Raw genomic sequence first — 15,051 nt, forward strand, 5'->3', positions numbered from 1 at the left:
TTGTGATATTATTCAGCTGATTTTATGGAGAAGTATTCACAACCGAGTATTTCTATGCAATAATTCAATTAGTTTTTGATAACATGACACATGTGTAAAGTCAATATTAATCGTTATTTTTACCCATTTATTTTATTTTATAGATTAAGTAGACAATAAAAAATAACTTTCTCATTGAAAATAGTTTCCTAATTTGATTAGTTTTAGAATTGGAAAAGAATTTCAATAATTGTTTATACATTAAATTTTAATTTATTTCTAAAAGTTTAATACAGTCAACCTGCATAAATAAAAATCACTAGGAAAACTTTATAGAAAATTTGTATTAATGATTTTTAGGGTCAAGGTCATAATTTAGGGCATTAAGGCTTAATGGGTAATAAAAATATCTAAATTTTAATATTTTGAATTAACCTACTAAATAAAGTAAAATAAAATTAAATTTATTTACAAAAACAAATTAATGTTCTAAATGATTTTCACAACACTGTAAGCACTCTTCAATATGCAAATTAACATGTTTTTGTATGGGACAGCACCCATTTAAAGAGAATCCTTAAACTTTAATTTCTATTATCTGAGTACAGTAGAATGATACACTAAAACCAGTTGTTTGAATTGGTCTACATTTGGAGGTTTGTTATCTTTTTTATTTGTCTGTGATAAATGGTATGTGAATTGTTTATAGTATTTTTTTAAAGAGGAGTAATGTTAAACTTTTTGCATTAGAGATTAGAGATCAAACCCATCTTTGCTTACTTGGAGAAGAAAATCTTTTCTATTCAAAACAGATCATTTATTACAGTACCACTTTTTATTGTTCATGTCGAAAAGTGTAAAAAGCAACCATTATTGGAAATAGGGTTGTTTCTTGGAGGTTGTGTATAGTTGGATTACAGTTTGATTTAATTAATTCTGGTAAAATTTTTGTTTACTTTATTGTGTGAAAACAACATTGTGATTACAGTAGTTTGTCTAGGCAAAGGCAAAATTTGCTTTATCAGTGTTTGTTTTAAGGTGAGTTGACTGTATATTTTTATATAATAAATAATAAATAGATATAAATAAAGGCTTTGATACTAAAATCTGAATTATTTAAGGCAATAACTGTGTTATTAATTAAATATTCAAATTTCATTATCTGGCCTAAAGCCAGATGGTTAGGTAACAATCTTGCGATAGTAACAATAGGTTTTTGCTTTAAATACTAACCTTAAATATTTGCATACTGGTTCACAAACTAGCTGAAGCACAACACCTGTTGGATCTAATACTCTTAGTGCTTTAATTGCAGAAATATATGCTGTCAAAATATCTGTTGTATTCACACCTAAAAAAAATTATTTAAGTTATGTAACATAAAACAGAAATGAACTAAAAAAAGTTTTCAATAAGTATGAACAATAAAAAAATTAATAAATAAAATAAATTTTTATAATGTTGACATTTCAAAATTATAAAACTTGGCTTCATTCATTAATTTCAGCAACATTTTAAATAACAAAAAAATGTTTGTCTAACAAATTTTAGATTTGATTTAATAAATTTCAGTTTTATTTCTAACGTCCTAACTGTACAAAAGGCATTGTAATTTAATATATTCCAATCTTAACTATACAATAAAATTATATCATTCCAAGTTTAGTGAATGACATCTTAGATGTAAATGAATAAAAAATATTATCTTTTTTAAAAAACTTTTCATTACATTATAATCTAATATTTATAATATTTCATAAACTATACATATCATGTATTTTACATTTACAAACAGCAGAAACTACAGAAATGCATTTCAGGTTCCTTAAACAGTAATTAATTCCTAAATATGAGAGTTACATAAACTTTTTATGTTTCATGGAAATAAATGAAATTTGGCTCTGTGAACAAGTACAACTTTGCCATAGAAACAAAATAGAAATTAAAAACATAAAAGCAATAAAATTGGAACTACTGTAATATTATTACCAGGATGTAGAAGTCTTGTTTCTAAGGATTTCTTTAATGAACAAATTAATTTAGGCCGAAGATTTGTTCTTTCTAGACATTCACGAAGATCTTCTAATGCAGCCTGAGATTCGGGAAATTCAATCACAATGTTAAAAAGTTGTTCAAGTCTAACTTCAGTATATTTTTCAAAAACGGCATGAATAAGTTGCTCCTGAAAAATATATAAACAAGTTCTTAAAATTACATCATTAAAAATTAAAAAATATATTGTGTTAGAAGTTTATTAAATTATTTAATATAAAAAAAATACTTTAAGAATGGACATGATATTTTTCTTTGGAGTTTCTTCATCTGATGAAGTACTTTTCTGATATACTATTTGCAACCATGTAAGAACAGTATCTTCAAGCCACTGTAAATGTAATATAATATTATACATAAATTAAACATTTAAATAAAATAAAACAATTTTCTAATAAACATACTTCTTCTAACACTGATAAATAAGATACTTCAAAATTTCCTCTACATGTATCTTGAACAAACTGTTCAATATGCTGTTGAGCAACGTTAATAGCTGCATCTCCTACTACAGATTCTAAAATTTCTAGTTCATTTCTGTTTAAAAAAAATAAATTATAAATCAATAAAATTAAAAATAATATCAAGATATATTTTATTCAAATATAAATAATGAAACTTTCTAGTAAGTTTGTTTCACACCCTGAAGGGGGCCTAGGGGCCTGGCACTCTTAAAGTAAAAGGAAAAAAACACTAATAAATTTTCAAAAAAACTTTTCCTAATTAAAATTCATTTTTTTTATTCATATTGTGTCATGTCTTCTATTTCTATGCTACTTATGAATTAGCCATTACATAAATTGAGAATTTTATTGGATTTGCATTAAAAAGTTCTATCTGTTCAACATGGCTTCTCCAAGATTAAATTTTGTGTGCGCCACTGATTTGTATAAACAAACAAATTCATAGTATAAATTTTGAATATATATATATATAAATTTGTAATATTGTTTAAAGTATATACACAGTCTCCAATTTAAAAACTCCAGAGTTGTGAACATCCATAGTTATGACTGTTGGTGGAATCAGTAAACAAGTAGTCTGACTCTGACTCCAACAAATCTGAAGTGTGAAACTCCGACTCCAACCTTTCCACTTTTTAAAATGTTACACTGTGATTTCTTTTACAAGAAAGATACTACTAGGTATCTGAATATTTTTATCTAAAATTTCTCTATAAAAATGTTGTACTAAGATTTAAGGTGAGAGCCAAAAATGGACATAATGAATTTACCTTGGAAAAACTTTCAAGTACATGAAGAAACTTATATCTTATCATCTTACTTTACTTAAAAAAACATACATCTTAATAAGCTAAAATAATTCCACTTTTATTAGTTAATTATGTGACATTCTGAGGGGATAAGTTAATTTAATTAATTAGTAATAACTTACAATTAACCTAGAAAAGATCAAGCAATGACAAAGTGGAAAAAACCCACACACATCCTATTTCTCTCGATTTCCTAACAGATAAAACCGATCAGATGTCCATCCAATTTAACAATTATTACTAAGGTTATAATACAAACCCTGATCTTAGTCACTACCAGCGATTAATTTAGTATGCTTGACAGTTGTTATCTCGATTATGAAGTAAAATGAGTAACAATGCCGGATAGAAAGTGTCGATAATTAATCGAAATGTCCGATTTCGGACAGCTTGTATAAACAACACCCAGACTCAGTTCGAACTTAGAACATATTACATCAAACTTGCATCGGCCAGATGACGGTATAAAAAAAAGTAGTACCACTCCTCAGGTGGACAATCCAGAAGAAGCAAGGACCCAGGCTCTGTCCATCACCCCTTTCATCTCCCTCATAAAGCAACCTCCACGCTCCACGATTGCTCAGCCAACATTGTATGAATGGGATCTCTGAGGTAATTACGTAGATCTATGTGACTCTCTCTCCGCGCCTAGATTTAGCAGACCCGCATATTGGGTGGTATACGAAATCTTTGTTGCGCTGGTTTTATCTTTGTATCTTTTATCGCGTATAACAGCCCCATTACCCATAACTTTGTAATCTTATGTATCTTAGTTTAGAGATATTAAATTGTTGTTGTGTTTATGTTAAACCTGTTTATTCCTGAGAAATGGCCAGTACCTATCAATGTACTCATCTCCCTCCCACTCGATTACTTGCCCTCCTAACGCCATCCATTGACACAGTGACAGTCTTCACCAGACTGTGCCGGTAAGCGGGGCATAGAGATTCCTTCTCTACACCCCCTTGGTTCTCACAATTATCAAAAATTGACTTAAATTTAATCATTAAAAAAAATTAATTAAATACAATAAAATACAAAAAATAACAATTTGATGAATGATATATTAATAACAAATTGACCTGTAAAACAGTTTCTCTTGCTCTGGCTACTATGGAAATAGTTCATTTTCTACCAATTGTTTATGTAAATAGGCCCTACATTCGTTTAAATCAATAATTCCCAAACTTTTTCGATCCACCACTCCCTTTATTCAATAAAGTTATACCCAACGCCCCTAACCCATTTTCTCTTGTGTGAGAAAGGATTGGAAATATTCTTAGGAAAACTTTTCTATGAATCTCACACTTTGTGCCCTTACTGTACATTGTTCTCAACATCTGGAAACCATTAAATGCAATGTTTCCTCTTATCCATTTAACAGAGAAAGGGAATGGCTGTCAGTGACCCCAACTTTTGCCTTTGGTCACCGTTCAGTATCCTGCCTCCAGTGCCTCCCTAGATTTATTCACCACCCACAGGGGGGCGGTAGCACCCACTTTGGGAACCACTGGTTTAAATTAATAAAAGCTATTTTCTGAGAGCATAGAGCACATCATGTGTGATACACATAACTTTTTGGTGTGAAATAGCCTATAAAGATGAATTTCTTTTTAGATCTAAATTTATCAAAGAAATTTTCTAAGAAATTTCTTTAGATACTAATTAAAAAGTATTTTCCATTCTTCACATTTTACCAATAGTAAAATTCAACATCAGAGTCACTTGAATCAGAAGAAACAGAGCGAGAAGAAATTTAAATGTGTGCGTGTGGTGACGTAGCGCATGCGCTATAAATTACTGAAATGTGGAGCTAGAGGTGTTGTTTTAATCTGTTATATAAGTTAACCCACATAACAGGCAAATCAAGCGTGGGCGTGTTGCACGCGCGCACATTTAAATTTCTTCTCGCTCTGTTCCATCGGTGAGTGTGTTCCAAAGTTCTAAAGCGGTTTTTGCGAATCAGAAGAATTTTACCAACTCTGACTCCATTCTAAAATATCTGACTTTTACTCCAGAATATTGGTTATAAGTACACCGAAAATTATTTTTGAGTTCAAACAATTGGTCACACTTGCTAAGGACACAATTTAACAATTAAATGTTAACTGTAATTGGCAATAAACACATTCTATATAACAATATCTGATAATTTTATTTATGTTTAATTATATCTTTAGTGAAAGTCATTAGCACCAAAAGTGAAAATGAAACTAACTTTCTACTTATCTCCTCAGTCTGATGTTATCATTCTAATAAGGTTAAAAATATGACTTAACAATAAATCAAATAAATAAAAATTAACAATAAAAATAAAATCAGTTCTAAATTAATATTACTATACTATCTCAATATAATTTTTGTTTCTTTTAAATGTAGTTGATTGCATTGTATCCATGAATTTTTGTTAATATTGTAAAATACATAAGTAATTAATTCAAATACAAAATGTTTGTTTAAACTGCAATCACCTAAACAGCATTAGTTTATTGTATTAAAGACATAAGTACATACAATAACTGATTACAATAAACATACAATAGTAAGCAATATGTATAGCCTTTACCTCTATTATCACCATTATTTTTGATGTTACAGAAAACAAACTTAATCATAGTTTAAAAAGACAATAAAAATAACCAGAGAAATAATCAAGAAATGAGAATAAAAGAGCATTAAAATGTCTAAAAAAACACAAAGAATGATAACTCTGTCAAATTGTGTCTTGAGTAAAGAAATAAAAGTTGAGTGAGATACAATAATCCTATTATAGAGAAGAAAACTAGAATATCCAATAAATTAGCAGTCAACTACATATAGCTTAAGAAGAAGAAGAAAAAAAAGTGGATTTAATAAATAACTGAAAAAACTAACTTAAATCCATAAACTCAACTCATGGAAAATAAATAGCCATTATAACACATAAGGGGCTATCCATAAATTACTTAAGGGTGATTTGGCAATTCTAGATGCCCACCCACACGTGTAAGAAACTAATATTTTCTTTGATCTCCCCTCCCCTTCCCTATCTTATGTAATAATTAGGCATGATTTAAAAAAAAACCCTAAAAATCTTAGATCCAAAATATATAATTATTAATTAGTTAATTAATATGTACTATTATTTATAAAAGACTTTATGTGAACAAATTTTAAAATATAAAAATTTAATGAATTTGAATGAACAATTTATTTCAATAACTTTATTTTTTAATTATTAACAATCTTTTCGTTATTATTATCATTAATCAACGTCATAATATTCATTTTTACATTAATTTTAATTTTCACAAAAAGACGCAAAAAACTTTGACAGATTGACTAGCTAGTACAGGTGTAAACAGAAATGTCATACAAAACAAAACAAAAGAAACCACCACATGGCCTTTCTTCCATGATAAAAAAATATGTAGAGTGCGACTCTGTGAGTGTTATTATTCTATCCTGTCACATGAGATGGAATTTAGTACAAGTGTTCTTAATAGAAACCATCAAATTAAAGCCAAATTCAAAACTCCACCACTCAACGAGATCAAAAAATAAAAATAAGAATATTATGTAAAACGAGATCTATCTCCCTACCCCTGAGTAAGAAATCGTAAGAAATCCTTGACCCCCACTCACCCCAAAATACCTTATGTAATTTATGGACAGCCCCCTAACATATTAAAAAATATATTGAAATCGAAAAGATTGCCAAGTAAAATTCAGCATTTTTAAGCCAGTTACACATGTTCCAGTATATCTGAATGTGTAGATGAAAAAACACAGTGTTTTTTCCACATGTTTGGATATACTGGTACTGTACATCTGTACCTAGTTTTAGACTATCATTTGGAATTTAATCTTTATAATACTGTTAGAATTTGTACAAAAATTTATAAAAACTATACAATAAAACTTACAACTGAGTAGTAATTTGTTGAAAAGCATCTAAAAGTCGTTGACAACAACAATTATCTGGTTCACATTCACAGCCACAACATTGAAGAGGATCATCACTCTCTTCTTCCTCTGCAACAAATAAAATTATATCACAATTAATAAATAGCATATTTTTCTTTAAAAATAATTCAGTTTTAATACTTTTGATAAGATGCAAATTTTCCTTTTATATTTTAGTAGAATAAAATTTGTCATTATATTACTGGGCTACATTTTATATATTTAGTTAAATTTGGCTTGATTTTTCATTGAAGATATATAATAGAATTTTAAGTTTAATAGCTAAAAACATTCAGAATAACAATTGCATTCAATTATTTAAATCAAAATAATCATAGTTTCAATAACTTAGTATACAGAGAAATAAATAAATTTAAGAAAATCATTCATAAATAAAAGGGGTATATAAATATTAAATGTTTTTAAAAATGCTGTTTAATTAATTTTACTTACCTAAACTATTCAATTTTTGTTTAGAATGAAATACTTTAAACATTCTTGTATAAAAATCTGATAGTATAGAATGAAAATGAACAGGTATTTTAACTAAAAGAAGAGATCTTAACATTAAATACATTTTTTTCTGAATAACAGGATTTAATACATTTTGTATAGTTATAGAATTTGTGGATTTATTTGAAATTTCTGATACAAGATATTCCAATTGCATCATTAACATCATAAACAATTTTACAGATTGATAGAGTTTGTTAATTGCTTCTGGTAGCATCCAAATATCTTTTCCATTAAAATGATTCCAAAATTCAGGAATAATTACATCTCTTAAATTGTTTTGATATGTTTCCAAAAACCAATCTTTAATAATATGCGAAATGCCATGATTATGCAAAACACCAATAGCTTCTTTCAGAACTTGTTCAGAATGTTTCTCTTTTACCTGCTATTAGAAAAAATTCTGAATTAAAAATAATATATTGTCAAAAAATTTTAATAAAAAGAAAAATAAAGTACAATAATCAACACTACTCTAAATTAAAGGAATTGAAAGTTTATAAAACTAGACATATTTAAATTCCTTAATTTTTTTGTTAAGATTGCTGAAAAACACCAAGTTGCAATGAGAATTAGAAATTTCCAGGACTCATCCTATAATTATGCTTTGTATTGAAACTGTTCTATTGAAACTACAACAGAACTGTGTTGAACACTAATTAAATTATATGGATACACCCAACCTTTTCGGTTAATGTTACCCATGGTAGCGAACATGGTGGCTCGTCTCTGAAACAGTGGGGATGCACGTTCTAACCTAACCTAACCTAACCTATTCTAATAAACTACCATAATTATTGCCAACCAAATTATTAGAATAGGTTAGGTTAGGTTAGAACGTGCGTCCCCACTGTTTCAGAGACGAGCCGCCACGTTCGCTACCATAGGTAACATTAACCACATTTCCTATTCTTCCTTCTCCTGTTCTTCAAATATCAATACATCGCAACATCAATTGTACTTTTAAGGTTCAGAGATGGGTATACCCAGAGATGTGCTGTTTTTTATGTTATAATATATATTCCAGTCTTACAGTGTTTGAACATCATCATCTTCACTCAAAGAGCTCACAATTATGAATGACTCAAAGAATGCCATTTGCCAAAAGTTCATATTGCTTTGGTGTTCACAAAAATTATCTGAGGATAAGTTGCATATTGCAATGATCTTACAATAAAAACTGTATTGTTCTGACATGCAGACAGCCTTAAATCTTAAGAGGAAAATATTGTGCTATAATAATAATAAATGTATTACAGTAAAAACTGTCCAAAACGGAAACAATCATCGAAACGGAGTGACTTTCTATGTTAAAAAAAAACCTGTCCAAACGGAACAGAAAAGCCTAAACAGAAATAATATTTGGTACTGTGGATTCCGGCTTACACAGGTTTTACTGTATTACATTATTTGAATAAGGGTAAGTGTAGAAGAGTCACGAATAACGAGAAAATAATGTTATATAATTAAAAGCGTAATATATACTTACAGGAATATGAAATGCTTCGGAAATAACCGTCCAAGCGGCACTTAGCGACCGATAATCCACCATATTTTTGAATTAGTTTAGAAAAACTATCGGCAGATGGCGTTGGTATTCGTATTCGTATCGTAAACGTGAATGTTACGAAGATTGAAACTTTGAATGTAAATTTCAAGTCAAAAAAATGAATTCAGAATTAATATTTGTAAGTTTTAGAATGTTTTTCTGTCATTTAAAGAATATTAAGATAATTAAGAAGTTTTTACGTATAAAAATATACCCAAGCTATGAACGAGATCATACACAATTGAAATATTCGTTTAGATCCAAAATGCTTTTGTTTTGAAGAAGTTATAAACTAATTTTTCGTTTACTATACAATCATAAGTTATACTAATTCTATAACACTACCTTGATACAGATTTGATAACCATTATACAAAGTATTCAACTAAAGACCTGTAGGCTTAACAAATCACATGCATGTGTGTGCATATAAGGTTTATAACATGTAACTTAATCGACATGCCATAATTATGAATAATAATTTGAAATCTTATTGATTTCTTGTGAATTCAACTACTCAAAACAATAGGATTTCAAATTATTCAGTATTATAATAATTACTATTCATAATTATGGCATGTCTATCTAGTTACGTGTTATAATCCTTATATATATATATATATATATATATATAGTATAGTTAAAATCAGTTTCACAATAGATCAGTAGCATGCAGCCCATGGAAGCTGTGGAAGCACCACTTTCCTTGTATTTTCTAAAATATAAATATGCATTGTGCAATTATTTTCATAAACGAGTTCTTATATCTTTGTTTCATTTTGATGTATCTGTTTTAGAATTAAAATAAACTGTTTATATTTGCCATTTCAAGTATTTGTTTATAATTTTTATGAAAACACAGCTTCCTTATCATCAAATGTCACTGCATGCCACTGCAATAGTTCATTTTTTGGAAAAATTAAAAAATATATATTAATAATTGGTTAATGTTACCTATGGTAGCGAACATGGTGGCTCGTCTCTGAAACAGTGGGGATGCACGTTCTAACTTAACCTATTCTAATAAATTACCATAATTATTGCCAACCCAATTATTAGAATAGGTTAGGTTAGAACGTGCTGAACGTGCCGCTGTTTCAGAGACGAGCCACCATGTTCGCTACCATAGGTAATATTAACCTAATAATTTATTATAATTTTTAAAATTATGAATATTTTTCTTTGCACACATTAATTATCAAAGTAAATTAAGGCCAGATAAGCTAAAAAATTTTTAATATTTTATCTTAAATTAGAATTTTAAATGAATTAAAAGCACTTTTGTTTTGATTTTCTGTTATTTATTTATTTATTATCTAAAAAAACAATTATTAGAATTAATACTAATCCAAACTTTGCCATAATTAATCAGGCTACTATTATGCTATAATTAATAATTACAAACTAAGTAATTTGGTACTAGAGGTAGATGTTAGGCACCATCTCTTATCTAAATTAATAATTATAATAATTTAATAATTTAGTAAATAATTTAGAACATTCTGGAAGAAAAGAACTAGCTTGGACTGGGACTTGAACCTGCAATCTGTGCTTATTGTGCGGTGCACTTGTCAGTTATGCACCACACAGTAATTTAATTTAATTAATTTAGATAAGAGATGGTGCCTAATGTCTACCTCTAATGGCAAATTACTTAGTTTCTAATTATTAATTATAGCATAATAATATCCCGATTAAGAGTTTGCATTAGTATTGATACATTGGGGTTTGGGATGTTGATATATAATGATTAGTATTAATATTACATTTACTAAAGCTAATTAATTTTAAACACGTTTCAGTGTTGTTGTTGAAAATTTAATAATTTTATGTGTTTTAGAATGAAGATGATCTCCCTTATGAGGAAGAAATTCTTCGTAATCCGTACTCAGTAAAACATTGGATGAGGTATATAGAATTCAAAAAAGATGCTCCTAAACAAGTAATTAATATGATCTATGAAAGAGCATTGAGAGAGTTACCAGGAAGGTAAGCTATGAAATAATTTGGAATTTTGAATGTTCTTTTAAATAGAAAATTCAAAAATAATTCTAAAATCTTTAAGAAGTATAAACTGCTTTAAAGTAATGGGAAATATGGAAAACAGAAAAAAATAACAAAAAATTGCATATTTTAATACATATGAGCTCTAATGCTCATCTTTAGAAATTCTTTTAAAAGACCTGTTGCCATTGAAGCAAAATAATTCATAAAATAACAATACAAATTTTATGAATCACATAAATATACTAGAAAGGCTATATTTTTGTCTCTTTTTTGGTTTTTGTACTCTATTAAAGGTTTTTATTTATCCTTTTAAACAGATATTTAAAAATATTTTATTTATTTTTAATCTACTGATTAAAAATAAATAAATATTCTTCTATTTTTAATTTTGACATATTTTTAATAATACAATAAACTCTCAATTTAAAAGACTGGATTTAATAGACAAAAGAGTTTTCATTTATTGTGTTTAGGTCCCTGTTGGCTCTAAGCTCTGAACCACTTTCTGTTATTGTATTTCTGCCATTGGGAAATACTATATATCTACAAAAATCCTTTTATTTAAATCAAAAATATATTTTTAAATATTTATATTAGTTTGGCTTCTCTTCAATTCATTTAAGAGTTTAATTTAAAAACCATTACAAATCTACATAGAAACTTTTAAAATAGTTATTCTTTGTTTGAAAATAATACAATTTTTCTATTATTTTTGTATAAATATTGTTTTATATGAATTTATAATGATTTTGTTAAATTAACACTTGAATGAAATCAAAGAGAAGTTAGATAGGTTTTGGCCGTCGTTTTCAGCCCAAAATACATATGTTGGACATTCGAGCGCCACCATCTGGCAATTCTAGAAGGTTGACAATGGTCTTTGCTACGTCTAGCATGGCAAGTAGAAGATTGGTTTAAACTTCCTCATTTTTTTTGTGTTTGGGGTTAAAATTATGACATATTTTATTAAAATAATGATTATTTAAGCATTTATGAATAATATTGTAAAGAAACAGACAATTTTAATCCAGAAATTATTTAATTATTCAATTTTTTTGCAAGTGATGTGAAGTGCCTATAGAATTTACATATACAGTAATACAGTAGAGCATCGATTATCCGACCCCTGATTAACCGACTTATCGGTTAACTGACTGCGTTCGAGTTAGCAAATTCAAATGCCTGCTAGTGATGTGGTGCTACAATATTTGGTTATGTCTTGGCTACTTTAATATTATTTTTGTTAAATTTTTGCATGTTTTAGCTGGCAGCACTGGCTCGATCATGAAAGGGAGGCTAGTATTTAAACCAGGACTAATACACTATACTAATAATGTATTTTTTCATACTTTTCGGTTATCTGACTTTTCAGTATCTGACCAACCCCAGTCCCCAATTAAGTCGGATAATTGATGCTCTACTGTACCTCGGTTTTTGTTGACTTAGGTTATCATCGGTTTCAGTTTTTGTTGATTTTTTTCGCGAAAAATTTGTCTCGGTTTTCGTTGATTGCCTTGGATTTTGTCGGCGTGCCCAAGTGACCTCACTGCTAATTTTGCAAAAATGAAGGGCAACCCACGTGTTTTCCGGCTCAGTGTGGTGTTATTTCTCATTGAGCAATACCTTGCAATGGCCCACGGTTGGCCAATGGTTCCATTTTCTGAACACTGAAAGTTTGGTTGTGGGTTTGTATTTTGCCAGGACGGCTGGCCACGTCCTGGTGAAGTTTTCCGGGTTTTCTCTATGTCTGTAACGACGCCTGAATAGGAACCAGTTACCTTTAAACAGACCTCCTGGAAGGCATTATTCCCCACGATACGACCATCATAAACGCATACAAGTACTATTACATGACAATTATGTCACACTTTACCATGGGGGCGATATAGGCTAGAAGCTCGTATCCAACTTGCTTGTACAAGACATTACCCCGCACATCTAGCTAAACAATTCCATTGCTTTAGATTAGTCTTTTATATTAATTTCTTATTGCTTTTAGTATTTAATGCTATATTAATTATCTATAAAATGTGTTTTTGGTATGTATTTTGGAGTGAATGAATTAATTGAATTTACATTGATTCATATGGAAATAATTGCCTTGGTTTTTGTCAGTTTTGGATTTTGCCGATTGTTTTTGAACAGATTATCGATGAAAACCAAGGTATCACTGTATTTGTCTTCATAATAGCTTATTATAATTCTATGGGGGAAAATTGGTTCTTCCACGGAATCTTCTACCATCAACAGCGTAATAGGTTTGTAAATTTTCTAAAAATAATTTCCTGAGCTGCTTTCAGATTTACATAAGCCACTGCTTCCCTCAACAAAAGCATGAGGTAGTACTATCATCCTATTGTATGGTAGGAGACACTACACTAATTAAAAATAATTGTTTAGTGTTATTAAATATCCTATAAATACTTTAAAATAGTTTAATTTGTTTATTTTACCTTTGCTGGTAACATTCCTTGTCGTTAAATGTTTCTGCCATTTTTCAACAATATTCTATGAGTCAGTGCATAATGTTCACGTCACACTGACTCATGGAATATTGTTGTGAACATGCACTGCAACATATTTTACTTGGAGTTCAAACGTCAAACGTGTACTTCTGCTTGTCGTACAAGTTTAACGTTTGAACTTCAGCCACAACCTCTCTATTGTAATATTATATGATACATTTTCCATTTAAATAAAAGTATTTCTATCATAGTTTTTTTGTATTAATACATTCAAAAGAAGAAAAACTAAAAGTTTTTTTTTGTGGAGACTATTTGACATTATGAAAACATCATATAGGTTGAACCTCACTAATCCAGAATTCACTAGTCCAGCAGCTTCAAGGATTCAGGACACAGGTTTGGGATAGTGATTTGAATTTTGCATTCATTAGTTTACACAACCATTGCTTCACTGTAGCCAATGTGAAAAACTGAAAGTATGTAGTTCTGAACTTCAAAATTATCCACAGCTATATAATGTAAGGGTTTTGATTCTGACTTCAAAATGAAAGAATGAAAAAGAAAATACATCTGTCAAGATCTATATTGTTATGATAAGTTAGTTATTCTTTTTGTATTTAGTATTTTATTTTTTGTCCATATGAAAAATATCCAATTTGCATTTTATTCTGATTTTTAAGTATTTACACTGGAACAAGTTAGCAGGTTTTTTCTCGGTTAGAAAAAACATGTAATGTTGTCACAGATTATCTTTAAATATGCTAATTATCTACAAATTGACAACATGCAGTTATAGGACCATCAGTAGTCCGTATTGTTTGTCTGCTGCAGTTTGCTTACAGTGGTTGATTATGTTATACAGGTATAGATATTGCAACATTGCCAATTTTTATCTTAATCTTTGCTGGTTTGAAAAATCTGCTACTCTGACACTTGTCTGGTCCCAAGCTTGCCAAATTAGTGACATTCAATCTGAATTAATATGCTAATAGATGAATCATTTTTATTATGAATCCATTATAATAAAAATTAATTCTGTTAAGACAAAATCAAAAATTTATTTTAATAAAAATCTCTATGAGTTTTTAGTGATTTTTAAAATTTTAATACTTTATTACATATAAAATATATCTAATTGGATGATTACAGTAGATTGGAACATTACAATTTCATTAGAGATTGTAATGTTCCTTACAAAGTGCACTGTTCTTTTTTTATAAAGATTTGAAATTGTTTTTTATTAATATTAATATTTTTTATTTTAATAAG

General features: G+C 28.7%; 2 protein-coding genes across 3 annotated transcripts in view; one reads left to right on the top strand and one right to left on the bottom strand.

Moving 5' to 3' along the window:
* mr (anaphase promoting complex subunit morula) overlaps positions 1-9,432 on the bottom strand; it is a 27,992-nt gene extending 18,560 nt beyond the window's left edge. The window contains exons 1-7 of one of the 2 annotated variants that reach the window (XM_067284186.1): positions 9,252-9,432; positions 7,703-8,147; positions 7,210-7,318; positions 2,436-2,568; positions 2,261-2,362; positions 1,969-2,161; positions 1,213-1,330 (exon numbers count right to left, since the gene is read on the bottom strand). In XM_067284186.1, the coding sequence (XP_067140287.1) occupies positions 1,213-1,330; positions 1,969-2,161; positions 2,261-2,362; positions 2,436-2,568; positions 7,210-7,318; positions 7,703-8,147; positions 9,252-9,314 (1,163 nt within the window). In that variant the 5' untranslated portion in view covers positions 9,315-9,432. Of the gene's footprint in view, positions 1-1,212; positions 1,331-1,968; positions 2,162-2,260; positions 2,363-2,435; positions 2,569-7,209; positions 7,319-7,702; positions 8,151-9,251 lie in introns of both variants that reach the window. The other variant, XM_067284185.1, reaches the window with a different exon arrangement.
* fand (Pre-mRNA-splicing factor SYF1 fand) overlaps positions 9,311-15,051 on the top strand; it is a 30,922-nt gene continuing 25,181 nt past the window's right edge. The window contains exons 1-2 of the mRNA XM_067284184.1: positions 9,311-9,450; positions 11,151-11,299. Of these exons, the coding sequence (XP_067140285.1) occupies positions 9,430-9,450; positions 11,151-11,299 (170 nt within the window). The 5' untranslated portion in view covers positions 9,311-9,429. The remainder of the gene's footprint in view (positions 9,451-11,150; positions 11,300-15,051) is intronic.

This window comes from Centruroides vittatus, unplaced genomic scaffold (genome assembly GCF_030686945.1).
Source record: "Centruroides vittatus isolate TY-2023 unplaced genomic scaffold, ASM3068694v2 scaffold_1152, whole genome shotgun sequence".
Taxonomy (NCBI): Eukaryota; Metazoa; Arthropoda; class Arachnida; order Scorpiones; family Buthidae; genus Centruroides; species Centruroides vittatus.